The 27588-nt window shown below is 45.2% G+C and overlaps 1 protein-coding gene across 1 annotated transcript in view; it reads right to left on the bottom strand.

Annotated features, from left to right (window-relative positions):
- Positions 1 to 2460: 2460 nt before the first annotated feature.
- Positions 2461 to 27588, bottom strand: part of ELK4 (ETS transcription factor ELK4) — a 135981-nt gene continuing 110853 nt past the window's right edge. The window contains exons 4-5 of the mRNA XM_082247808.1: positions 27084 to 27200; positions 2461 to 3107 (exon numbers count right to left, since the gene is read on the bottom strand). Of these exons, the coding sequence (XP_082103934.1) occupies positions 3009 to 3107; positions 27084 to 27200 (216 nt within the window). The 3' untranslated portion in view covers positions 2461 to 3008. The remainder of the gene's footprint in view (positions 3108 to 27083; positions 27201 to 27588) is intronic.

The raw sequence follows: 27588 nt of genomic DNA, 5'->3' as shown, positions 1-27588 counted from the left end.
CAAGCAATCCATTTAGTCTCAAAGCACAAGGCCATTTCTTATTAGGGTTATTTAGACAGCAAGGTTCATCATACATAGGACATAAAATGCCCAAACATTACTTGACCCAGAAAAAAAAGGGACTAACTGATGGGCAACATACGAGTATTTTAATAGCAGCTTATTCAAAGTTTACTTTGTAGGAACAGCCAGTCAAAATTACAGACAAGTCTTATGGTCAGAAAAGTCATTTTTAAAATTGGAGACCAAAGCATGAGGGTGGTGCAAATCATATAAAATAAAATAAAATTAAAAAAAAAAAAAAAAAAAAAAAAAAAAAAAACAACCTTTGTTACTTCCTGCTGGGCACAGAAATTTTATTATTTTTTTAAAAATTAAAAATTGTTTTTACTTATGTAAAAATATAAGTGCTGATCAATATGTAAACAGTTCTTACCTCAGCATAAAAATTATAGATATTTTATTTTATGAGTGGTGGACTAAAGCATTGTAAACCACCACACAATTAGGTTCTAGTGCATATAAAAAATATCCTGAGAATAAATTATCTGTAATCTGAGGGACAATAGATTTGTATTTTAATTGAAGATCATTTTGACATTTTATGGTAGGAGGCTGAGGCTTACATGTATAAAATAGGTTTCATCCATTTACCAGAGCCTTAAAAATTGCTGGCCAGCATGTGCCAATTAAAGCGGAGTTCCACCCTAAAATTATACTTACCTCCATCTTCTTGCTCCGGGTCACCTGAAAAACAAATGGATAATCACAATTTTTTTTTTTTTTTTACTTACCATGTTTAGAAGAAAATATACTTACCTTACTTCTTCCTCCCCTCGGCGGCCACGGCGATTCATCACTTGCTGGCTTGCAATGATTCCTGGGAGCTGAACGTCATCGCTCCCAGAAAGCAATGCACCTGCCCCGGCCCCGATGTCAGTTCCGGTGCAGGCGCCGTCATACCTTGCTAAACAGCTTCTGGGCATGCCCAGAAGCTGTGCAGGGATGATGATGCGGCACCGGAAGTGACGGCGGGGCCGGTGCAGTGCATCGTGGGACCGAAGAAGAGGGAAGAGGACACAGAAGAAGATTGCGCTGGCTTCAAGCTGCCCACATCTAAGATGGCAGTGCTGGACAATACATTTTCAAGGTAAGTATTTCTTCTAAAAGGTAAGTGCAACCCGGGACAGATCAGAGGATAGCCCATTGTGGAATGCACTAGCCCTGACTGTCCCGGGGGTATTTTTATTAAAAAAAACTTTCCCAGGGTGGAACTCACGCTTTAAGTTCCCTTAAACATTTCCACAGATTATCACTAAGGAGGTATAGAGCACAAAGCCAGAAGTAATAAATTTTCTGATCACGAAGCAGTGTCAGTCAACAATGGCCATTATAAAGTTGGACACACACAAACCCATCTACTTGTTGATAAATATAAAATAAATTTTACAGTTCTATAGTTCAAGTGCGAACTGCAAGGGAAATAAATTGAACAGATTGTTTAGCATAGCTGGTCTACATCTCCTTTAGATTCACCAACAGACAGTAGCATGTGTCCCCTTATCACCTGCTCAAGGCCTATTGCAAGATACGCCTGTTTGAACATCTACTTTTTCAAACGTAATTTCAGGCCGTTTTTTAAAATGTATTTGCGTGCATTTTCACATATATGCGTTCACGCGTTCTCGTTCTTTACAATATGCAAATGAGCATTCGCGCGTATTTGTGTGCATTTGCACGCATGAGGCGTAATTTACTGACCAAAAATGCAATTTTTCCGTTTTTTTTTTTTAACGGATTTACAGGCCTGTGTGCATAGACACATTACAAATAATTGGCTGTATTGTAGCAAAGAAAAAAAAAAAGCTGTACTGAGCTTTTTGAAGCTGCGGTGTGCAAGAGGCCTAAGATCATATTTAAAAAAAAAAAAAAACACAACCCTCTTAGGACACAGTAGGTTTTGTCTCTGTAAAACAAAAAATTGCACATTCATGCTTCAGCTGGTGCAGAGATGAACAGCCTACACACCTGTTCTTAAAATCTATAAAGGAAAAAAAAATGTGTATATATCTTAAACACTAATATTTTAGTGTTTTGCATAGATCTTACAGTAGAAAAAACAATGAGGGTAATAATTTGCAGCAGACTACAGAAAATGTTAAACAGGCACACTTTCTTGCAGGTATGACATATCAGGATTCATGTTGACAAAATAAAAAATGTTGTCTGATGTCAATCACATAATGAAGTCCATTCCATTTTCAATTTTGTTAACCAAATATGCATGAAAAGTTTCTTGCAAGTGGACTGTGATTGTATCTGTGAACTTGCAGATTTTAGAATAACTGAATTGCACTCAGTTTCACACTTGTTATTTCCTGAAAGCCTAGAAGATCCCTTTTTTTTTTTCTTAATATTTGTTCAGTGGTAAACTGTATGACATTCTCGGAAGGTCTGCTTCTTCCCTTTGGGTTCCGATCAACTTAAGTGCATTGAGTTTCTGAATTGTCACTTAGAAGTATTTAAGATACAAAAAAAAGTGCTATTTCTGTACAATGCACTCAATATTTCCAAGCATGTGGAACTGGTTTTAAAAACTCCAATTTTTTCAGGTTATATAAAAACATATCCAATAGCTGCTCTTTCATAAAAGCAGTTTATAAAATTAAGGCATTTGCCAATTGGAATTATACTAAAAAATGATCCCACTTGTAATCATTAAATCAAAATTCTGCAAAAAAAAAAGTGCTCTTTCTGGGGTTTGTTCACTGCTCCATTTCATTCACTGTAAAAAGTGCAAGGAGAATGGCAATTCTCTAATCTTGGAAAAGAGCGAATGGATTCCGGCAGATTCAAAATTTTGTGAATCTGCAATAACCTTGGGTTAATTAATAAAATATTGGCATGGTAATTCCCAGGTGCAAAGGTATTCCAAAACTGCAGATGAAATCAAACTTGACAGAAAAATATAAAAGGATGCAGATTTTCCCCTTTGTCCTTGGCATCTGCTAGGACTTTTGCAAATCAGGAGTAAAGGGTCCTGGAGTAGATGGACCGTCGAAGCTTGACAATGTGAGTGGAACATGACTGTTGTAGGCAGAAGGAAACTAAAAATAACAGAGAAAAGGAATTCAGATAAATGCAACAGGAAAATGTTGAATGTTGGTTACATACAGTATATCAAATATGGTTAACACGGCTGAAAAACTGATCACATTACTAATGCCAGACCACTGGTCGCCTGATCTCTGTGCTTCTTTGGTCTGGAAAGACCAAATGTGGACATACTTTGGAGCAGGGGTTGAAGGCAAACTACATCCAGATTTGGTCCAATTTAGCATGTTAGCTTCATGGGTACACACAATGAGTCATGCACTGAAAAATCACATAGCTGTTGAGAACGAGAGAGATCAGCCAATCCAGCCAAAAGCAGTTTTATTAGAAATTAATCCAGTATACCCGTGATCCAGTTTACAAATGTGAAATATATAGTCAAGAAAATTGTCAGCTATTCATGGATATCTAGCCTTATCAGAGTTCATTCCACTGAGTCCTATTATCTCTGGTTAAGTATACTTTGTGTGGATCACAGGACAGTAAATTGGAAGTACAAAAGGGTCTCTTGGTTTCTCGATTACCTTGATCTATTTACCATATTTTTTTCTTGTTTCTCTGGAATTTTCCTTTAAAGATTAAATAAAGGACATAGCAAGCCCTATTGTTCCTGTTACACATAAGGGTTTATGGATTAAAAATAAATAAATTGCAGAGCTTTTCATACTGTGAATGAGTAGAAGTATTTATTTCCAATGATCCATCAGCTCCATGTAGTGGCCATGGTGTGGTATTTTTCTCAGTCACGCTATTGGTATGAGAAAAGAACATCTAAGCTGGATCTCTCCAGGTTGAGAACTAGAGAGATCAGCCAATTCAGCCAAAACCAGTTTTGTTAGCAATTCACCCAGTAAATAGCTTAGTAACGTTCAATTTTTCCAGCAGCTTCACAGAATGAAATTTAGTTTTGCAGGATGAACAGCTCTGAGATTTTTTTTTATAAATACACCCAATAAAGCAAGGCTTTGACAACAAGCAATAGGAATTAGCCAACTAGTGTGTAAGGAATAATGAGATTTTTGACTTACTGTAAAATTAATTTCTCTCATGTTCATTGACAGGCACAGCTCCTGATTCTTCTTAACCATTGGGATATACTGCCCCCTACAGGAGTAGGACACTAGGCAGGAAAAAGCTAGACTACTCCTATGGGAAGTCCCAGGGGGTATACACCCACGCTCGGCTATAGGCAGCCAGTTTTGTTACAAGCATTGTCAGAAGAAAGCCAACTCCACAGAGGGGTGGGTGCTGTGTCCGTCAATGAACATCAGAGAAATGGATTTTATGGTAAGTCAAAAATCACATTTGCTCTTTCGTTCATTGACCGACACAGCTCCTTATTCTTCTTAACCATTGGGACATCCCAAAGCAGTGTTAAACACGAGGGGTGGGAAAACATCAGAAAAAAAAGAGCTCAACCATAAACAACTGGAACTCACCTGAAAAACAATACACCCTCAAAGAAGACCAGGTCCTCTAAACAGCAGCCAGCAAAACCTTGCAGCCAAAAGAAGCATCCGCAGATGCCAACACAACCACTTCACGTAAAACTTTGGTGGCCGCCTTGCAAAACCTGCGTCAGTGACACTTGAAGACGGAAAGTGCAGGAGAGACTAAGCACCGTAGTAGAGTGCGCCTAAACAGAGAAAGGAGGAACTTGACCCCTGATGCAATAGGCCTGAACCACCGCCTCTCTGATCCATCTGGAAATGGTCGCAAAAGAAGGGGCAACCCTTTTTGAGGTCCATCCGTGAGTGCAAATAGAGTCTGAATTCCTAACAGTCTCCGTAGCTGCCAGGTACACCCTAATTGCTTGGATCACATCCAAGACATGCAAGGAAATCTCCTTCAGATGTTTAAGCCTGGGACACAGGGAAAGCAACACAATGTTTTCATTCAAGTGACAGTCAGAGACTGCCTTAAGAAAAAATAATGGACAGAGGCAAAGCACCACCTTATCCTTGTGAAGCACCATAAGGTAGACGACAGGATAATACCGTCAGTGTCGACACCCTGCATGCAGAGATGTTAGCCACCTTCTGGGGCAATGTAAGCAGGGAAACCTCCTAGAAATTTCCAAAGAGGAGCTTCAGTAGAGCTGAAAGCACCATATTAAAATTCTAGGGCGGCAATGGAGCCCGCACTGAAGGAACCAAATTTCGGACACCATGCAGAAAAGGTACGCACCAGAGAGTGTGTGGCCAAAGGTCATTGGAGAAAACGTCCGTTAGACTTACCAGTAATGGTGTTTCTACGAACCTTCCAGGACTGCAACACATGAGAGAGGAGAGGCTCCACCCTACAGGAAACACAATCAGTTCACAGTTGTTAAAAGGCCCCACCCTTCCCCTTGTCTCTCAGTTTTAAAAAAGTAGTTCTCCAACCGATTCAGAAGGGATGTATAATCATTTAGGCACTTACCACCTATTGATTACCTTCTTTCCTCACCCTTTTAACAGGGCGGGAAGTAGGCCTGCTGTCCTGGAAGGTTCGTAGAAACACTGTTACCGGTAAGTCTAATGGACAGTTTTCTCCTTTCACCTTCCAGGATGGCTACACAAGAGGAAAATAAAGTAACCACAGGCCTACCTTAGGGTGGGACCATCGCCTGTAGTACCTTTCGGCCAAAGGCTAGGTCTTGCTGAGACAGCACGTCCACTCGGTAGTGCTTCAGAAACGTGTCATGGCTGGACCAGGTGGCTGCACTAGGAATCTGTTCCCAGGAGGCTCCCGCTTTTTCAGCCCAGGAGGTTGCCAGTGCACTGGTTGAGTGTGCTTTCAGTTTTGCTGGTGCAGGAACACCTGAAACCTCATAAGACATGGTATGGCTTGCCTGATCCACCTAGAGACTGAAGGTTTTGACGCTTGCAGTCCTTTTCTTGGCCCAGAATAGAGTATCAAAGGGTGATTAGATCTCCTAAACTCCCTGGTCCTCTGTAAATAAGTGAGGAGGCATCTCCTCACATCTAAACAATAACATTTTATTTCTAGGATTATCACGAAAGGATGGTAGAATTATTTCCTGCTTCCTGTGAAAGGAAGATGCTACCTTGGGCAGATATAGGGGGATCTGGCGTGAGAATAATCCTATCTGGAAGATCAACATAAATGGTTCTTTAACTGAAAGACCTTGTAAGTCCCCTACCCTTCTGGCTGTCGTGACAGCTAATAGGAAAGCTAGTTTTAGGGACAAACTTAAAGGGAATCTATTCTATAGGTTCAAAAGGGCTTTTAGATAACGCCTCTAGAACCCTAGTCTGGTCCCAAGGAGGGAACGTGACAGAGGTAGCTCTATCCCTGGCCATCAAAAATCTTTTAACTAAAGGTTATTTTACAAGTCTTGCGTCTAGAAAAACAGAGAGCTGGTATTTGTACCCGAAGGGCGTTAACCGCCAAACCCTTTTCTACCCCATCTTGTAGGAAATCCAGGATTATAGTGACAGAGGCGGAGGAAATTTGCTTCTGCCTATGCCAAGTACAAAATGTTTTCCAAAAACTTTTAAGTATATTTTCTTCGTTATAGGTTTCTGGCTCAGGAGTGTGTCTATCACTCTGTCTGAGCAGCTCTTTAATCTAAGGATTTGGCGCTCACTATCCAGGCCGTCAACTGGAAGAACTCCGGCTTGGGGTGCCAAACTGGTCCCTCCAATAGCAGGTTTGGGAGGTTCGGAAGCTTCCAAGGAGGTACCACCAAAAACGCTTTCAGGGTTGCAAACCACGCCCTCCTTGGCCACCATGGCGCAATCAGAAGGAGGCGAAGGCCCGAGGAACGACTGAGTTTCTTTAAAACTCGAGGTATAAGAGTTAGAGGTGGAAAAGCATAGGCTAACTTGAACTGCCATATCTGGGCCAGAGCATCCAGGCAAAATGTCCCTCTTTCCCGTGAAAGGGAAAAGAAACTCCTTACCTTTCTGTTTTGTAGGCTGGCAAATAGGTCTACTTCTGGGCAGCTGAATTTTTGGACTAGTGTCTGAAATACCTTGGGATTTAGCTCCCATTCTCCTTGTCTTATTGGATGGCGACTGAGGAAATCTGCTTCCCAGTTGCTTTCCCCTTTTATGTGAATGGCCAACAGGGAGATCACTCTTCCTTTGGCCCAGCCTAGGATTTCCTGGGCTAGTACCAACAGGGGTCTGGACCTGGTACCCTCCTTGGTGATTGAGGTAAGCTACTGTTGTAGCATTGACAGAGCAGACCTGAATTTCAATGCCTGAAATGGAACTCTGCCCTTTTCTAAATTGCTTGGTATTGACCATTACTGCAGGGAGGTTTTTACCTGAGGGGTGAGGATTATCCTTTTGTCCAGGGACTCAACCTTTTTGTCCCAGGAGGAAAGGTAGAAGAATTGAAGGTCTCTTGAGTGTAGCTGCGCCCAACCAACTGCTGGGATGCTGGCTGACATGAGCCCAGGAACTCTTAGGCAGGAACGTTGCGGAGCTCCTTTCTAACGCGTTTCCTCCAAGAGGACGTCAACGGAGATAGGAGATTCTCCTATCTCCGTTGACGTCCTCTTGGAGGAAACGCATCAGAAAGGAGCGCCGCAACGTCATCACTCATCGCCGCGGACCTCGCTGCAGTCGGCCGCGGCCTCTTCTCTCCATTGCTGTGCCTTTTGTGCCCCAAAACAAGTCGTCTTATGTAAGTGTACCATGTATTTTACGATTAAATAGTCTGTAAGGTACTACACTATTGCACGATTTTTTATTTCTGGGACACTGCGAGATAACCTCAGGCACCGGAGGGAACACATCCAGACCTAGGGACCAAAGAAGGGATACCATCCATTCCCAAGAGAGTGTGTGATTAAGCCCTTACCCAAGAGTTTTCTGGTAAGAGGCATATCCTCTCCTTAAATGTGGTTTCAGGGATCCATCGTGGGTTTCTTATATCTGGATTTGTGTTACTTTTACGCCCTTACATTTCCATCTTTCTGGTAAGGAGCCAACCCAGATATGGTGGTGGGATCATTTGCACTCTAATTTGCTGTGGATTTTTTCACTAAGGAGTTCATCTCATTTACAACATCACTTGGACTTTGTGTTTGGATTGGACTTTTTATTCAAGTTTCACTATTACTTTAAAGAGTGTATTTTACTTCACTATTGGTTGCTCAGTTGATGCACTAGGGCACGTTATATCATATTTATACTTTGCTGTAATGAATATTTTTGTCACAATTTTATATTAATTATTTAATCACGTTGTGATTTACCTCCCTCTCAGGGAACACTTTGTATGAGTTTAGCGCGCCTATTTTCCTTCACTGTCACTATATTATTTTAGGTTTGCAGCTTTATCATACTGTATCCTGCGCACTTCTCACATAATATTACAAAGTGGGGTCAGACTGTCTTATTTCATATCCCAGTGGAAATTTTTAGTCAGGCCATACATTTATCACCTCATTCAGGAAGGCTACCGCCTAGAATTTTCATCCATACCCTCACTAGAAGTGACTTTGACTCATCCTCCAAAGGATGTACTAAAAAAAAAAAAAAAAAAAAAAAAAAAAAAGAGCCCTTTTGAATGGGATTTAAGAACTGGCAGAACAACTAGTGATAGTTCACGTGCCAGAAGATCAGCTTTACCAAGGCTTTTAGCCCTTGGGAAAATACCGCCTTATCATAAACCTCAGAAACTTAAACAAGTTCCTAGAGTACAAGAGGTTTTCAATGGAAGGTATTTATACAGTCCGCTAAAACCTGTTGAAAGATGTGTTTGACTACTCTAGATCTCAGGGATGCCTATCTGCATGTTCCATTTCATCCGGAACACTAGGCCTTTCTGAGATTTGCTGTGGTCACAGAGGAAGGGACTGCACATTGGCAGTTCAGGGCACTCCCCTTTGGTCTAGCAGCCAGTCAAAGGATTTTTACCAAGATCCTGGCAGAGGCGGTTGCCTATCTTCATCTTCAGGGAATAGCTTTGATTCCTTACCTGGACGATCTACTGATTTTTGGTCCATCAGCGGATCAAGCGAGATCAAACACCCAGAAGGTGTAACAGTCCGACAAACGCTAGGCTGGTTGATCAGCATGGAAAAGTCATACCTGGAGCCAGCCCAGGTTCAGACCTATTTAGGGTACCACATAGACTTGCGGGTACAAAGTCTTTTCCTTCCAAGAGAAAAGGTGGAAAAGGTAGTCTCTTCAGCAAAAGGGTTGATGGTTACCCCCTTGCGCTCCAGGAGAGAGCCCCACTTCTTATTGGGCTCTTTTTTGGCTCTCTGTTGACTTTGGTCCAGGGGAGCCACAAAAAAATTTCCTATATCTTTTCCTTTTGGGCTTGCTAGGAAATTTCTTCCCTTTCTCAGAGGACCTGGACAATACTTCATCCAGGCCTGAGCCAAACAGTACGGACACTTCAAAAAGGTAGCCCACAGAGCTTCACCTTTGAAGTAAAGTCGCCTTCCCAAGCTTTAACCCTCCTAGCTCTCCTAGCTGAATTAATGAGAGCTCCAGTCTTAGCTGAGGCCATTACTGACTCGACTGCTGCATCGGCCAAGTAGGCGACAGCTTTCCCTATAACTGAAAGGGAATCCAGCAGGTCCTGGGACTTATTTCCCTGTAAAAGGTGTTCTGTAGGCTTTTCTATCCAAAAATATGCATTAATAGCAACACAGGTTGCAGCCAGTGCTGGAGCCATAGTGGATGAGTTGGCATCCCAGGCTTTCTTTAACAGAGATTCTGACTTACGGTCCATGGCATCTCTTGTATTCCCTGTGTCCTCAAAAGAGAGGTCCGACCTCTTAGTCACTTGAGACAGGGAGGCGTCCAATTTTGGATTCTTTAGGAATTTTTGCACCTCTTCCTCCCTAAAAGGGACTCTCCTTTTTCACGCCTTTGGTCTAACCAAACCACTTTCAGGAAACTCCCATTCCTAGAGAATTAAATCTTTCAAAGATTGGTGAACAGGAAATACTTTAGATTGATTTTTAACCAGTCCTTCATACATCTTATCCTGAGCTGAGGTCTCCTTGGGGGGGGGTTCTGGGATTTCATCTATAGCATAAACAGCTTGAAGGAGTTCCTCCAGATTTTCCAGACCAAACAGATTTTTGGTCTCCTCTGTCTCACTATCTGGATCCACATCAACCTCCTCCTCGGAGCTTAGCTGAGACTTAGCCTGACTTTTTTCCATAGGTCTTCCTCTTCTCTTGCTTAAGCAGGGGGGAGACCCTGCAAACCAGGCAGAAAAGCAGATGGGCCTGCCTTGGAAAACAAACTCTCCTGAGAAGAAGGGCCCTCTTTAGGGGTTAGCTCACCCGGCTCTGTTACCTGGGGGAAAGCTACAGAGGTGCGGAAGGACTGGACAGTGGCTAGCATTTCTTCCTGCACAGACTTAAGGAAATCTTTCATCAACCCCAAGGCCGCTTTACCAGCCAGTTTGTGAATACACCTGCAACAAAAGGGCTTGGTGTGAGATCTGGGCAGTCTCTCTCCGAAATTACCACATTTTTTAGAGGCGTTAGTGCTAGGGGATACTGCGGGTGCTTTATCAGAGGCCTCCTGGGTTCCACCTGTGGATTTTGCAAGGTAAGAGTAGATAAACATAAAATCACTCCTCCTGCCCCATAATACCTTGGTTACAGGCCCCCGATGGGGAGAGCATGGGAACTACCAGGGACTAAGCCTGACACTGGTATTAGCCCCAACCAGGAGAAAACGGCAATTACCAGACTCCAATTTTCTCTTGTCTGCAGCAACCTTCCCTTCTCCATGAGGTGGGTTGCGGCGGGTTTCATATCTTTAGCACCTTTCTGGCTCCTTTCGGCTGGAGAGTCTGCCTTACCGACGCTATGCGGGTCCGGCGTCTCCTCCATACTCGCTTCCCTCTTCCGGGTCGCACTGTACACGCCCCGCCTTTCCTGCACAAACCGGAAGTTCCGGTTTGAAAGCGAGGCTTGGAGCGCATTGGTTCCTCCTCCAAGCCGCCGCTACGTCCAGCGGTTTTTTCGAATACTGGCTGAATGGCATGGAGGACTGGAGGAGACCCCTGCTGAAAAGCAGGCAACAGGCTCTGGAGGGACCACCACTGTATCCTGGGGTGACCTGTGAGAAGCCCAAAAGGCTCACAGGCATTGCTGAACCTGCCTTACAGGGGGACCATCCAACACAGAGTCTTCAGGTCAGAGAAAAAAAAAAAGTTTTTTTAGGAGAAACACAATCAACTGAGGGACAAGGGTAAGGGTAGGGCCTTTTAACAACTGTGAACTAATGGTGTTTCCTGTAGGGTGGAGCCTCTCACCTCTCATGTGTTGCCATCCTGGAAGGTGAGAGGAGAAAAAAAAAAAACGCTAAAACCCGATACCTGGCCCTTGAGGGTACTCCAGGCCGATTTTTGTTCAAGGAAGGTTAAGACCAGATCCACCGAGAAGGAATGAGGATGAACCCCAAGATACTCGCACCACGCAATGTGAGTCTTCCACGTATGATGGTAGATCTTCCTAGAGGCAAATTTCCAAGCTTTTAACAGCGTAGGAATCACCGATTCAAACAAACCTCCACCCTTCAGCACCTGGCGGTCAACAGCCAAGACGTTAAAGCCAGCAACTTAAAGGCAGGATGGAAGATTGGCCCTTGGGACAGCAGATCTTCCCTGAGAGGAAGTCCCCAAGGAGCATCGGCAACCAGCCGTACTACACCCTGTTCCAAATTATTATGCAAATTCTATTTTAGTGTCACAAAGCTTAAATATTTTGTTTTTCAGTTAAACTCATGGATGGCATTGTGTCTCAGGGCTCTTTTGATCACTGAAAACAATCTCGGACACCTCTGATAATTAGGTTGCCAGGGGAGCCCAATTTAAGGAACAACTACTAAAGGAGGGTGTTCCAAATTATTAAATAGATTAGATATTTCACGAAAACTTAAGCATGATCATCGCACTATTAAGAGATTTGTGGCTGATTCAGAGCACAGATGGGTTTGTGCAGATAAAGGCATATTGAGGAAGATTTCTGTCAGATCCATGCATCGGATCAAGAGAGCAGCTGCTAAAATACCATTACATAGCAGAAAACAGATATTTGAAGCTGCTGGTGCCTCTGGAGTCCCACGGACATCAAGGTGTAGAGTCCTCCAGAGTCTTCCAACTGTGCATAAACCTTCTATTTGGCCACCACTAACCAATGCTCACAAGCAGAAACGGCTGCATTGGGCAGAAAAATACATGAAGACTAATTTTCAAACAGTCCTGTTACATAGTTAGTGAGGTTGAAAAAAGACATCAGTCCATCCAGTTCAACCTATGATGTGTGTATTTGCTGTTAACCGTACATTGTATACCCCTGTATGTTGTGGTCTTTAAGGTGCCCATCTAATAGTTTTTTGAAACTATCGATGCTCCCTGCTGATATGATGTTTGCGGAAGAGAATTCCACATCCTTAAAAAAATATAACAAAAAACTGCGCTTGGGTCTATTAAATAAAAAACAGCTGCTGCACATATGCTGGATAAAACATAAAAACAGTATAAAATTGAAAAGCAGCGCTATATAAAAAGTCCAGGTATAGGTAGGGTCCAGCTGATTGGTCTCCTTGAAGTGCCACCACCACCAGAGAGAGAGAGCAACCCCAATCACACTGCCGCTTACCGTCCCACTAATAAAAGAAGGCTCAAAGGTTCCACCAAACTGCTCCTCCAGAAATCCTCAGCGATTCCAGGATCAAGCCAATTAGGTGCGACTCCATACAGATGGTACAAGGCAGATTGATCACTCATATATACCAGAAAAAAGCAAAAAAGAAAACCATAGTGCAACACCTAATGAAACACCATTTAATTTCCTTATGCCAAATACATGCTTACAGGTAATAAGAGTAAAAAGAGCTTATCTGCCAGAAATGTTTGACCGCCAACGAGATGACCGCGAACGCCCCGGAAGAAGTCTAACATTGGACGAAACGCCGCGTCGGGCGGGACCTGTGATGCGGGACGTCACTACGGAGTGAAGCAGCGGTCATCTCGTTGGCGGTCAAACATTTCTGGCAGATAAGCTCTTTTTACTCTTATTACCTGTAAGCATGTATTTGGCATAAGGAAATTAAATGGTGTTTCATTAGGTGTTGCACTATGGTTTTCTTTTTTGCTTTTTTCTGGTATATATGAGTGATCAATCTGCCTTGTACCATCTGTATGGAGTCGCACCTAATTGGCTTGATCCTGGAATCGCTGAGGATTTCTGGAGGAGCAGTTTGGTGGAACCTTTGAGCCTTCTTTTATTAGTGGGACGGTAAGCGGCAGTGTGATTGGGGTTGCTCTCTCTCTCTGGTGGTGGTGGCACTTCAAGGAGACCAATCAGCTGGACCCTACCTATACCTGGACTTTTTATATAGCGCTGCTTTTCAATTCCACATCCTTACTGCTCTGACAGTAAAGAATCCCCTACGTACCTTAAGGTTAAACCGCCTTTCCTCTAGTTTTAGTGAGTGGCCACGTGTCTTATTGTATTCCCTTTCTCTGAATAGTTTGTTCCTTATGCTAGGGTCGCCAGTACAGTATTTGTACATTGATATCATATCCCCCCTTAATGGTCTCTTCTCCAGAGAGAATAAGTTCAGTGCTTGTAGTCTTTCCTCATAGCTGATGTCCTCCATTCCCCTAATTATTTTTGTTGCCCTTCTCTGGACTCTTTCCTGTTCCAGCACATCCTTCCTGAGGACCGGTGCCCTGAACTGGACAGCATACTCCAGATGTGGCCGGACCAGAGTCTTGTAGAGAGGGAGAATAATCTCTATTTCTGGAGTGAATCCCCTTTTTTATACATCCCAGTATTCTGTTGGCTTTGCTTGCAGCGGCTTGGAATTGCATGCCACTGCCAAGCCTGTTGTCTACCAGTACCCAGGTCCTGGGAAAAGAAAATTGGCCCGTGGGACTTTATATGAGGTGGGTACATGTGACTGGAAATTGCAAAAAAATATATGGGTAATTGAAAAATATATATTGATCTTTATTGCAAAAAATGCCAAGGACAATCATAAAATAATACACTTCATTGGAAATCTTGAAATACATGTATGACATATAATACATATAAATATTCATAGGAGTACAAAACATCTTGATTGCAGAGATAAAAAACATATTGTATAATGTTTAACATTGCGTATAAGTATCATGCATCTATGCTGACGCGTTTCGCGAGTCACTGCTCGCTTCTTCAAGAGAGAATGCATTGAAAAAAATGATAAATCTGAAAAAACGTAAAGGATAATAATTGGATTATGACTCAAACACATATTGTTTGGAAAATATTTTGTAAGTCATGGGAAACTCAATGGGAGTACCCAATACTCACACTTCAGTAAGCTGGAATCAAGGAATGGATTTCCGTGTGGTAGCAGTGGGGTGAGTCTGGCCCGGGAGCTGAAGGGTCCCAGCGGACGACAATACAACGGAGTGGCCCATGGGAGGTAAGTGACAAATGTGTGGAGTAAACCATAGGCCTTCCATGTCTGTCCTAAAAATTAACAAATTACGGGTATAAATAATGTATGTAGTATATAGTATATCATGTATATAGAACGAAAACTGCGTAAAGAAATAATCAGATATTATGCACAGTGCAGGAAGGACTAGTATGATTGATACAGTAAAGTGATGAGGAATGTGACAGTGAGTGAAAGCTGTGAAAGAAGTGAATGAATAAGGTGTGGAGAAAAGAAAGTGACAATAAGTGAAGGAAAGTGTGAGAGATGGGGGTGGTGCAAAGGGAAATACCAAGGGGGGGAGGCAAAGCTGACATCCAGCAATGGAGCAACCACAGTGATTGTATAAAGTGAGAATATGGGATAGTATATGAAGGGTGCCAAGGACCCACAAGATAGGGGATGAGAGAGAATAGTGCAATTGAGAGTAAAGTACTTGACAAGTAGAGTAGATGAAAAACAAGTGACGTGTGTGGGATAGGAAGGGGAGAAGTACCAAGAATCATCCACTCCATGGGCATGGTCTGCCGATGTCGTCTGTGGGGCCCTAACGTGTTGGTTGGCTTGGTAGATGCCTGTGCCCTGGGAGCTGCGATGTAGAAAGAGGGAGGAGCTTCCTCCCTTGCTGCACCCGCCCTTCTTTCCAGTCGGACGGGTCCACCCCTACATCGGCGTCATGCCGCACACCTGACGTCACGCCGGCGCTCGTGCGCGGCGTCATTACGTCTATGTGCTACACACCTACGGGTTATAGATGGGGGAGGTCCGCATCGTTGCGTCCTCTCCCCCACGAGGTTGCAGATGCTTGCCTCTGCTGCACCCGGTGTATGACGTTAGGGCCCCACAGACGACATCGGCAGACCATGCCCATGGAATGGATGACTCTTGGTACTTCTCCCCTTCCTATCCCACACACATCACTTGTTTTTCATCTACTCTACTTGGTAAGTACTTTCCTCTCAATTGCACTATTCTCTCTCATCCCCTATCTTGTGGGTCCTTGGCACCCTTCATATACTATCCCATATCCTCACTTTATACAATCACTGTGGTTGCTCCATTGCTGGATGTCAGCTTTGCCTTCCCCCTTGGTATTTCCCTTTGCACCACCCCCATCTCTCACACTTTCCTTCACTTATTGTCACTTTCTTTTCTCCACACCTTATTCATTCACTTCTTTCACAGCTTTCACTCACTGTCACATTCCTCATCACTTTACTGTATCAATCATACTAGTCCTTCCTGCACTGTGCATAATATCTGATTATTTCTTTACGCAGTTTTCGTTCTATATACATGATATACTATATACTACATACATTATTTATACCCGTAATTTGTTAATTTTTAGGACAGACATGGAAGGCCTATGGTTTACTCCACACATTTGTCACTTACCTCTCATGGGCCACTCCGTTGTATTGTCGTCCGCTGGGACCCTTCAGCTCCCGGGCCAGACTCACCCCACTGCTACCACACGGAAATCCATTCCTTGATTCCAGCTTACTGAAGTGTGAGTATTGGGTACTCCCATTGAGTTTCCCATGACTTACAAAATATTTTCCAAACAATAGGTGTTTGAGTCATAATCCAATTATTATCCTTTTCGTTTTTTCAGATTTATCATTTTTTTCAATGCATTCTCTCTTGAAGAAGTGAGCAGTGACTCGCGAAACGCGTCAGGATAGATGCATGATACTTATACGCAATGTTAAACATTATACAATATGTTTTTTATCTCTGCAATCAAGATGTTTTGTACTTCTTTGAATATTTATATGTATTATATGTCATACATGTATTTCAAGATTTCCAATGAAGTGTATTATTTTATGATTGTCCTTGGCATTTTTTGCAATAAAGATCAATATATATTTTTCAATTACCCATATTTTTTTTGCGATTTCCAGTCACATGTACCCACCTCATATAAAGTCCCACGGGCCAATTTTCTTTTCCCTTGTTGTTTCGGGATGGAGGTGGTGTACAGATGGCTCCAGACCAATTCATCTTTTTTAGTACCCAGGTCCTTTTCCATCTTAGATTCACCCAGAGGTTCCCCCCCTAGTGAGTAGCTTGCTTTCTGGTTTCTGGCACCCAAGTGCATTACTTTACATTTTTCCAACATTAAACCTCATCTGCCATGTAGTTGCCCACCCCATTATTTTGTTCCGGTCCGCTTGTAAGGTTTCCACATCCTGCATAGAAGATATTGGCATGCTTGGTTTAGTACCATCTGCAAATACTGAGATTGTACTAGATATCCCCTACTCTAGATCATTTATGAATAAATTAAACAGGATTGGTCCCAGGACAGAACCCTGGGGGACCCCACTTTCCACACCCGCCCAATCTGAGTACTCCCCATTATTTACCACCCTTTGCACTCTCCCCTGGAGCCAGTTTTCTAGCCAGGTACTCACCTTATGGTCCATACCTACCTTCCTTAGTTTGAACAGTAAGCATTTATGGGGAACGGTGTCAAAGGCCTTTGCAAAGTCCAGATACACCACATCCACAGGCTTACCGTGATCTAGGTGGCAGCTCACTTCATCATAGAATGTTAATAACGGAATTTTTGTAAAATCTTACCTGTAAAATTCCTTTCTCTGAGTCCTCCGACAGTCGCCGCCATCTTCATATTCGTCACAATGGGGTATTAGACTTTGCTCCGAAGGAGTAGCTAGGCAACAGAATATGTTTAAACATTAAAGCTTTTAACATATCCCACCCCCAGGAGGGGGTGGTCCCCTCAGTCAATACCCTCCTACTTCCTGCATCCATATCTCAGTTTCAGTGGAATAGCAGTAGAGTATATAACCAAACCCCAAAAGAGGGGCGGGGGCGGCGACTGTCGGAGGACTCAGAGAAAGGAATTTTACAGGTAAGATTTTACAAAAATTCCGTTTTCTCTTACGTCCTCCGACAGTTGCCACAATCTTCATATTCGTCACAATGGGGACGTCCCAAAGCAGTGCAAACATGAGGGATGGGAAATGCAGCCACGCCGTAAGGCAACGCAGTCTCCACATCAAAGAAAGGAACCTTACCAAAGGAAGGAAACCAGCTGGGCAACATGAAAAAAACTTGCTCAACAGGAGCAACAACCCAGGAAAAGCAAATAACCCAGGGATAAAACACGTATCCCAAAACAGCCAGGGGTCCAAAACAAGGGACCCTAAGGAACTGCCGCACTAAGAACCTTGCGGCCAAAGGAAGCATCTGCCGATGCCTGAACATCCACTTTATAGAATTTTGTGAAAGTGTGCACGGTCGACCAGGTCGCCGCCTTACACACCTGGCCACAGAAGCCCCATGACGACAGGCCCAAGACGTACTCAGAGATCTAGTAGAGTGCACCTTCACAGGCATAGGGGGAACTTTTCCCTGCAAAGCATATGCCTGTTCAATGGTCTGTCTGATCCATTTGGCGATGGTAGAAGCCGACGCCGCCATGCCCTTCCGAGGACCTTCCGGAAGAACAAACAAAGAGTCTGTCTTGCGAAAAGACTCAGTCGATTTAAGGTAAACCCTTATCGCCCGAACAACATCCAAGGAGTGCAACCTCACCTCCTTCGGATGCTTAGGCTTCGCGCAAAGCGAAGGCAAAACAATATCCTCATTGAGATGAAATTCCGAAACTCACTTCGGAAGAAAAGAAGGGTTAGGTCGCAAGACCACCTTATCCAAATGAATAACCAGATACGGAGACTTGCAGGACAAAGCCGACAGCTCCGACACTCTACGAGCCGAAGTGATCACCACCAAAAAGGCGACCTTTTTGGACAACATAGACAACGAGATCTCCCTGATCTGTTCAAAAGGAGCACGTTGTAACACGGAGAGAACAAGATTCAAATCCCAAGGAGGCAGAGGTTCCCTCCTAGGAGGGACCAGATGTCGCACCCCCTGAACAAAAGTGCCAACCAAGGGGTTAGAAGCCACAGGACGTTGAAAAAGAACGGCCAGCGCAGACACCTGACACTAGACCGTAGCCAGCGGCAAACGCTGGTTGACACCCGTTTGAAGGAAGGACAACACTTGAGAAACCGAGTACGTGCGAGGTGAAAACCCCCTGGACTCACACCAGGCAAAATAGGCCTTCCAAGTACGGTAATAGACCTTCCCCGAGGAAGGCTTCCTCGCGTTGATCAAAGTGTGAATGACCTCAGGGGAGAGACCCCTATCCTTCAGGACCTCGGTCTCAACAGCCAGGCCGTCAAAGCCAGCGACTGTAAAGCAGGATGGAATATCGGCCCTTGAGACAGGAGATAGTCTCGAAGAGGCAGACGCCACGGGGCGTCGACCGCCAGATTCACGAGGTCCGCGTACCAGGACCGGCGAGGCCAGTCCGGTGCCACAAGAATCACTGAGCTGCGTTCCGAGTGCAACCTGCGAAGGAACCTGGACAGCAATTGAATCGGTGGAAACGCATACATCAGTCGGTACTGATGCCACGGGGCCACCAACGCGTCCGACGCGTCTGCCCGAGGGTCGCGCGTCCTTGCCACGAACTTTTTCACCTTGTTGTTCAGACGAGACGCGAACAGGTCCACATCTGGAAGACCCCACTTCGCGCACAACATCTGGAAGACAGCCGGATGGAGAGACCATTCCCCCTGATCCAGGGTCTGGCGACTCACATAGTCCGCCTGCCAGTTCTCCACCCCCGGAATGTGAACTGCCGTTATCGCCGGGACGTGAGTCTCGGCCCAAGATAGAATGTCGGCTACTTCCCGAGCCGCTCGGGCACTCCTGGTGCCCCCTTGGTGGTTGATGTAGGCCACCGCCGTGGCATTGTCCGTCTGCACCCGAACCGGACAGCCCTGCAGCCGGTCCGTCCAACGACGAAGGCAGAGATTTATCGCACGCAATTCCAGAATGTTGATCGGAAGGGAGGACTCCCCCCTCCAACCAAGTTCCCTGGGCGGACAGAACGCCCAGAACACCACCCCAGCCCGACAGGCTGGCATCCGTGGTGATCACTGTCCACGAGAGAGGACGAAAGGACTTGCCCCCTGACACCATCGGGGACTGGAGCCACCACAGAAGATCCCTTCTGGTGCGATGGCTCAACGAGATCTGAAGATCCAGAGATTGCGGTCGCCCGTCCCACCTGGACAGGATCTCCGCTTGGAGACTCCGCGTGTGGAACTGGGCAAAGGGGATCGCCTCGAAGGCCGAGACCATCAACCCCAGACATCTCATGCACGTCCGCAGTGACGAGTGTGGAACGTCCCTGAGGGACCTGACTTCCTCCTGAAGAGTCCGGAGTTTGTCGTCCGGCAGGAAGACCTTCGCCTGGACCCAGTCCAGGATCATTCCCAGGTAGGGAAGACGAACCGACGGACCCAGCGTCGATTTTGGAAAATTTATCGTCCAACCAAACTCCTGTAGAGTTTGCATCGTGACGGACAGGTCCTTTTCCAGACCCTGGCTGGTCGCAGACCGAACCAGAATATCGTCCAGATACCCCAGGACAGAGATGCCCTGGGCTCTCAACAAAGCCAGAACCGGTGCAAGCACCTTGGTGAAAACCCGTGGAGCCGAGGCGAGACCAAAAGGTAACGCCACGAATTGGTAATGATCCTCCGCAATGGCGAATCGCAGGTACCTTTGGTGACCCTCGAAAATCGGGATGTGAAGGTACGCATCCTTCAAATCGATGGAGGCCATGAATTCCCCCGGAACCAGGGCAGCCACCACTGACCGCAGGGATTCCATGCGGAACTTGCGAACCCGCACAAAGCGGTTCAGAGCCTTCAAGTCCAGAATTGGACGAACCTTGCCCTCCTTCCTGGGCACGGTGAACAGATTTGAATAAAACCCCCGAAATCTGTCCCCATGAGGCACCGGAACCACCACTCCCTGAGCCCTCGGGTCCCGCACCGCTAGGTGCAGATCCCGCAAACGCTCTGGAGACAGTTGAAGATTTGAGGGAAAGAATCTGCTCTCCGGCCGAGAGAGAAACTCGATCTTGTAGCCAGATCGAACGATCTCCTGAACCCACCGGTCCCGAACGCGGGCCAGCCAGGGTTGAAGAAAACCGAGCAAGCGTCCCCCCACCCCAGAACTGGGTGAGGGCCTCCCTTCAGGCCGCATTGTTATGGGCAGCGGGTCCGGACTGACCGGACTTCTGCTTACCAGACCACGGCTTCTTTTGGGAGCCGTGACCCTTGAACGGTTTGCCCTTGTAGTGCGACCGAAAGGCACGAAAGGACCCCTGAGAAGGCCGAAAATTAGTATGCTTCTTACCAGGAGCCCCCTTAGCCTTGGGGAAATGGGGCAAGAGTGTGCTCTTACCGCCCGTGATCCCCTTTATCAACGTATCCAAGGATTCCCAAAAAGGCGAGATCCATCATAAGGCAGATTGGCTAGGGTCTTGCGCGAAGATTGGTCCACAGACCAACACTTTAACCAAACCAGGCGGCAAGACAACACCGCCACGCTGTGTACACGTGCAGCCAACGGCACTAAATCCAAGTCCGCATCACACAAATACATGACACCCTGATGGATTTGATCCACCATATCCAATGTCGCCGGTGAGGCCGAATCAGCCACTAGGACGCACCTAAGCACCTGCGTCCAACTCGCGACAGCCTGGGCTGCCATAAGAGAGGCAAACAGAGCTTTAAGCATCGAACCCGTAACAGAATAAGTATGACGGGCAAGAGACTCCAGTCTCCTATACGTGGCATCTCGGAACACCGGAGTATCTTCTGCAGGAATCGCAGTGGATTTATTCAAAACCGCTATCGCTGATCCACCGGGGGTGGCACACACCACCGTTCATCAGTGGCAGGCGTGAAAGGATAACGCAGCCTGAACCTACTTCGGGAAAAAGCAAAAGGTTTGCGTAAATTGCGCCATTGTTCCTTAACAGCACGCTGAAAATCATCAGTGCAGGGAAAGACCTGCGATGTCTTCCGTCTTTTCTGTGTCCCATAAGCCGCCAGGGCAGCAGGAGGACACGGTTCATCCTGCAAACGCAGCGTTTAATAGAAGCAACCGATTCATCCATGATTGCAAGCTCTTCAGGCGAGCCAGGGGGAGAATTATCAACCCCTTCAACCTCAGCCTCCACCTCGGACCCCACGAGATCCAGGGAGGAACGGGACCCCGATAAGAAGATCCCAGCCATAGCAGCCCCATCACCATCACCCTCTGAATCAGAGGACATTGAAACTCTGGGTCTTTTAGTGGATTGAGCAGCCACAAGCATCTGCACCTGAGCAGCAAGGTTAGCCACCACCTCAGCCAAATCCCCCCCTGGGGGGGAAACAGCAGTCCCCTGGCTACCCACCAAGGTGGCAGGAAATTTGCCTTCCTGAGAATCCATTGCCCCAAAAAATATGCTGGAGAATAAAGGGTTAACTGCCCCTTTAACAAGCGCGGCGAGCGCAGCCCACCGCACACACACACACACTAGCACAAGCAGACCCCCCACAGGGATAAAACTGAATACAGGCAATGGATATAGGAAGAAGAGAGGATTAAACCTGAAGAGACCACTGCTGCTGCTGCCGCCTCGATCGGTGCACCCAGGAAAGAGGAAGTGATGAATCAGGGCGCTCTATTAAAGCCTATGGAAGGCTACAAGAAAATGGCCGCCCGCAGTGCAAACATGCGGCCGGGGCGAGCGCAGCCAAAATGGCGCCGAAACCGCCGCTCCCCCACTACTGTGAGGACCGCAGTATAACACTACAGCATGTAAAAAACATGGCGGACCGCCGCAGCGATCGCTGTATTGTGCCCAAACATGACAAAACATGCCCCACAGCACACAGCCTGTCACACATCCCACAGTCTGACACAGATAGTGCAGCACAGCCCCCCCCCCTTGCAGCCCACAGCATGCAGCCAGAGCGATAGGGAGCCAAACAGTGTGAACAGAGGCAGGTTACACAGTCCCAGACTGACACCCCCCCAACAGACAGGTCCCCACACAGATACACTTACCTAAATGGCGTGGGGAACCCGCACAGGCGAACAAGCCACTGCACATGTGGCAGGGAGAGTCGCATTCAGGACGCAGAAAAATCGGGGTTAAGAAACCGTACAGCGTCCAGTGAGGTAGCCACCTCACCAAGCATCCCTGCACCGAACAGGGATGGGTCGTTCACTGTGCCAGGAGCGTTACCTGGCTGAACGCTCGATGGCAGGCTGGGAAGCCACTGACCCACAACCTGACCAGGGGAATCAGCCCGAGACCCAGCCCGCACAAATCCTCTTCATCAGAAAAACTAACTAATGCTGACAAAAAGAACAGCTAAGTAAAGAGAGAGAAAAAACTCAAACAAAAAATCAAAAAAGAAGATAAAGGCTGAGGCAAAATGCCCCAGCATAGAGAGATCCAGCTACTCCTGACAAGCTAGACATTGAAACTGAGATATGGATGCAGGAAGTAGGAGGGTATTGACTGAGGGGACCACACCCTGGGGGTGGGATATGTTAAAAGCTTTAATGTTAACATATTCTGTTGCCTAGCTACTCCTTTGGAGCAAAGTCTAATACCCCATTGTGACGAATATGAAGATGGCGGCGACTGTCGGAGGACGTAAGAGAAAGATTGGTTTGGCAAGAACGATTTTTCATGAATCCATGCTGATTACTACTAATAATACCATTTTCATTACTAAAATCTTGTATGTGGTCCCTTAACATCCCCTCCAAAATCTTGCAGACTACTGATGTTAGGCTGACCGGCCTATAGTTACCCGGGATATATCTCGGCCCTTTTTTAAATATTGGTACTACGTTGGCTTTTTTCCAATCAGCTGGCACCATTCCCGTCTGTAAACTATCCTTAAAAATCATGAATAATGGTCTGGCAATCACCTGGCTGAGCTCTTTAAGAACCCTCGGGTGCAAGCCATCCGGTCTCGGTGATTTATTTATGTTAAGTTTCTCTAGTTTAGTTCTAAGTCTATCTTCTGTTAGCCATGGTGATACTTCCTGAGGTGTGTTGTTTAGTTTGGCCCTACAAGCTGGGTTAGTGTAGTCCCCCAATTCTTTTGTGAAGACTGAAGAGAAGAAATTATTTAACACTTCCGCCTTTTCCTTGTCCTCTGTGGCCAAATCTCCCTTGTCGTCTTTTATGGGACCAATGTGTTATGGCCTCGCTTTCTTACTATTTATATACTTAAAGAATTTCTTATGGTTCTTTTTACTCTCTTCCGCTATATGTCTCTAGTGTTCTATTTTAGCTGCCCTGATTTCGTCTTTACATTTCTTATTACACTCTTTGTAATGTTTGAATGCTGCCAATGACCCCTCAGTCTTGTATTTTTTGAAGGCCTTTTCTTTAGCATTAATATGCATTTTTAAGTTAGAGTTTAGCCACCCAGGGTTTCGTTTTGCTCTTTTAAATGTATTTCCCTTTGGAATGCAATGGTCAATCCCTTTGTTTAGTATGCTCTTGAAGCACTCCCATTTTTCCTCCATGTTCTTTGTTCCTAGGGTTCTATCCCCTTTGATATTCTCTAGCAGAGAGCGCAGTTTTGGGAAATTGGCTCTTTTGAAATTCAGTGTTTTAGTATGATTAATACTAAAACTAAGTTACCTATGGTCACTGTTTCCTAAGTTGCCCCGTATTTCTATATCCGTGAGCAGGTCTGTATTGTTGGTAATCAGTCACCGACCGACTGCCCATAAAGGATTCCCTTCAAGAACATTGATGCTGAATTAAGCACATGATTATATATTTATACCACTTGAAGTAATCTATTACATGCCGGCCGGTTTTCTGTCACTTTATGTTTATGTCCTGTTTGTCTTGTTTCTTGTTACTGCACTGATTGTATTTACCAACAATTTACCTTGCACAGTTGTTACTAAAACCCAAGATTTTTATCAATAAAATGTCTATGTTCAACATACCAAGAGCCTTATATGTCATTGCTGACTAATTAACCCTCTTTTTTCTGTGGCCTATACAGAAACACTTTATATATATGCTAGTTTTGGTTAAGCCAGCCTAAAAAAACACTCAAATCAATACAGGCACAGACATAGACTCCACGATATAAATTACTCCTAAAAAAACACTTTATATGCCTATGTCATTGGTACCCACGTGTACCATGACAGCTGGGTCTTCCCCAGCCCCAACCAATAATCTGTCCACCCGATCCGCGATGGATCACTGTTCACTGATGAGTGCCGTGCAACCATGGATGGTCCAGATGGATGGAGTAGTGGATGGTTGGTGGACAGCAACCCTGTTCCAACAAGGCTGCAACGTCAGCAAGGCGGTTGTGGAGTCCTGTTTTGGGCCGGAATCATGGAAAAAGTGAGCTGGTCGGCCCCTTTAGGGTCCCGAAGGAGCAAAGATGACCTCTGCAAAGTATGTGGAGTTTCTGACTGACCACTTTCTTTCCTAGTACAGAAGGAAGAACTATGCTTTCCGTAATAAAATCATCTTCATGCATTACAATGCAACATCTCGTGCTGCAAAGAATACCTCTGCATCAATGGCTGCTATGGGGATAAAAGGAGAGAAAGTCATGTTGTGGCCTCCATCCTCCCCTGACCTCAATCCTATTGAGAACCTTTGGAGCATCCTCAAGCAAAAGATCTATGAGAGTGGGAGGAAGTTTACATCCAAACAGCAGCTCTGGTAGGCAATTCTGACATTTTTCAAACAAATTCAAGCAGAAACTGTCCAAAAACTCACAAGTTCAATGGATACAAGACTTGTGAAGCTGCTATCAAATCAGGGGGTCCTATGTTAAAATGTAATGTGCCCTGTAAAAATGTTTAAAAAGTTAAAATGTTGTTATAAGTTTGATTGAAATAGCTTTTGATTTCAGTAAATATGCTGCAAACACAACAAATTACAATTTTTCTTTACAACCTATAAAGTGTTTTGAAAACTACTGTGCGTGAAACTTACACGAGTTTAAAAACTCTTAATAGTTGATAACATGTGAATTATGGTGACTGTTATTTACATCGAATAGTTAGGTAAATGAGAAAAATATAATTTGCATATTAATTTGAGACAGGGTATAGATCGGCATACCAAGGCCGACAAGACCAGTCTGGAGCCATTAGAATGACTAAAATCCTTGCTGCCTAAAACCTGCACAGGAGTCACGGCAAAAGTTTGAGAGGGCCGGAACCAATCAGTCAGCCCACCTTAGAATGCCGGCTACTTACTGAGCCACCAGGACATTTCTTGTGCCCCCTTGGTGATGAACATAGACCATGGCAGTGGCATTGTCCGAATGAATTCATAGCGGACACCCCTGAAGACGATTGTCCAATGAGCCAGACAAAAGTCTGATCACTCTGAGTTCCAGGACATTAAATCGTCAGTCTGGGCTCTGCCAGAGTCCAGACCCCAGAGCACATCTGTGCGGAGGACGCCTCCAAACCCGGACAGGTTGGCATCCGTGGAGACAACCGTCCAGTACAGGAGGAGAAGGATTATCCCTGTCGAAGTGCCAGAGAGCGATCCTTGACCCAATTCACCAGAATCTCTTTAGCAGAGATCTTGTGTGGAATTGTGCAAACAGACCGCCTCAAGAGTGGACACCATCAGGCCCAGCATGCGCATGCAAGCCCAGAGGGATGACAGTCTGCTTAACAATAGAAGCTGAATTGCCTCCTGCATTGTCTGGATTTTTTCCCGAGGAAGAAACACTCTGGCTGAGACCAGAGTCAGACCAAGATAAACCATTTTTTGTGAACAGACCCAAACACTCCTGTGAAGACCCGAGGTGCAGGAGTGAGAATAAAGGTCAGTGCCACAAATGGATAATGTGCCTCATTCACGGCAAAACGGAGGAAGCGCTGGCGACCAGCACATATTAGAATGTTCAGGTAGGCACCCTTGAAGTCAAAAGAAGTGAGAAAAAAATCTCTCTGATGCAAGGACACCACTACCATGTGAATGGTCTCCATGTGGCCGAAAGACCCACAGTGACCAAAATATTAGAGAGGCTGGGGGGGGGGGAAGAAGGGGAACCCGGGGGTCCGAAAATCTCAGGGAGGGGCCCACGTCCACCCCAAAATCCTTCAGGGATAGTGGGGGGGACAGCTACTTACAAAACCAGGAACAGAGTGCGCCCCGCTCCGGACAGGACACTGCTCCATCGTAATGTGGGTGCTGTCTGCCAGAAGGAAAAGCTGCGACACAGGCCGAAGCCAGTTTGTAGGAGTCCTCGCGAGACGTTTAAATCGCAGGCCAGTTCCCGTCCAGTGGGGCTATGTCGCGGTCAACTCGCTGGACTGGGGGGACCATAAGGATCTATATATTATCCAGTTCGTCGCCCAGTCCGGCACTTGATTGTTGTTCTCACAGGAAGAAATTAAGAAAAGAGAAAAAAAAAAAAAAAAAATGACAGGACCAGAGATCCCAGCAAGGAACTAGGTCCTTACTCCTGACTAGGCAGGAAAAAAATGAGAGTGGGTGTATACGAAACAAACAAGATAATGAAAGAGAAAATATTTTTAATGAAACATGAGACTCACAGCAAATTAAAGCAGAAAACAGAAAATAAATTATGGGCACTGAATAACTGGCTCACTCACCTGGAACAAGGTATTAGCACCATGTAATCTTGCTGGGCTGAGAGGAGCAACAGGACTTAATGTGCTCCAGAAGTGTATGCTGGAGAGCATGGCATTTGGAGTTAGCAATATAGGGGTCTATGAAAAAAAAAAAATAATAATTTATAAAAAACTTGTTTGTCGACACTGCTTAGCTACATACATACAGTATATTGATGCACTAGAAATAACATTTTCTTAAAAACAGAATTTATATTATCAAATTACAATACATTTACCTTGTGTATGCAAATCTAGACAAACCCAGGGTTTGCTGGCAATTTACCTTGTGTATGCAAATCTAGACAAACCCAGGGTTTGCTGGCAGAAAAAAAAAAAAAAACAAGGGCTCACTATAGGAAGTTTTTATTTAGAGAGCTCAAAGCCTCAAACCAGGATTTCTGATTGTCACTATTGGGTAGCAGGTAGCAAATTATAGAAGACTAATTTAGATCACCAGGACAAGCAACTAGAATTTTCCAAAACA

Source organism: Pelophylax lessonae (assembly GCF_965119305.1).
Source record: "Pelophylax lessonae genome assembly, chromosome: 2".
Classification (NCBI taxonomy): domain Eukaryota; kingdom Metazoa; phylum Chordata; class Amphibia; order Anura; family Ranidae; genus Pelophylax; species Pelophylax lessonae.
This window is presented reverse-complemented; position numbering and strand designations above follow the sequence as displayed.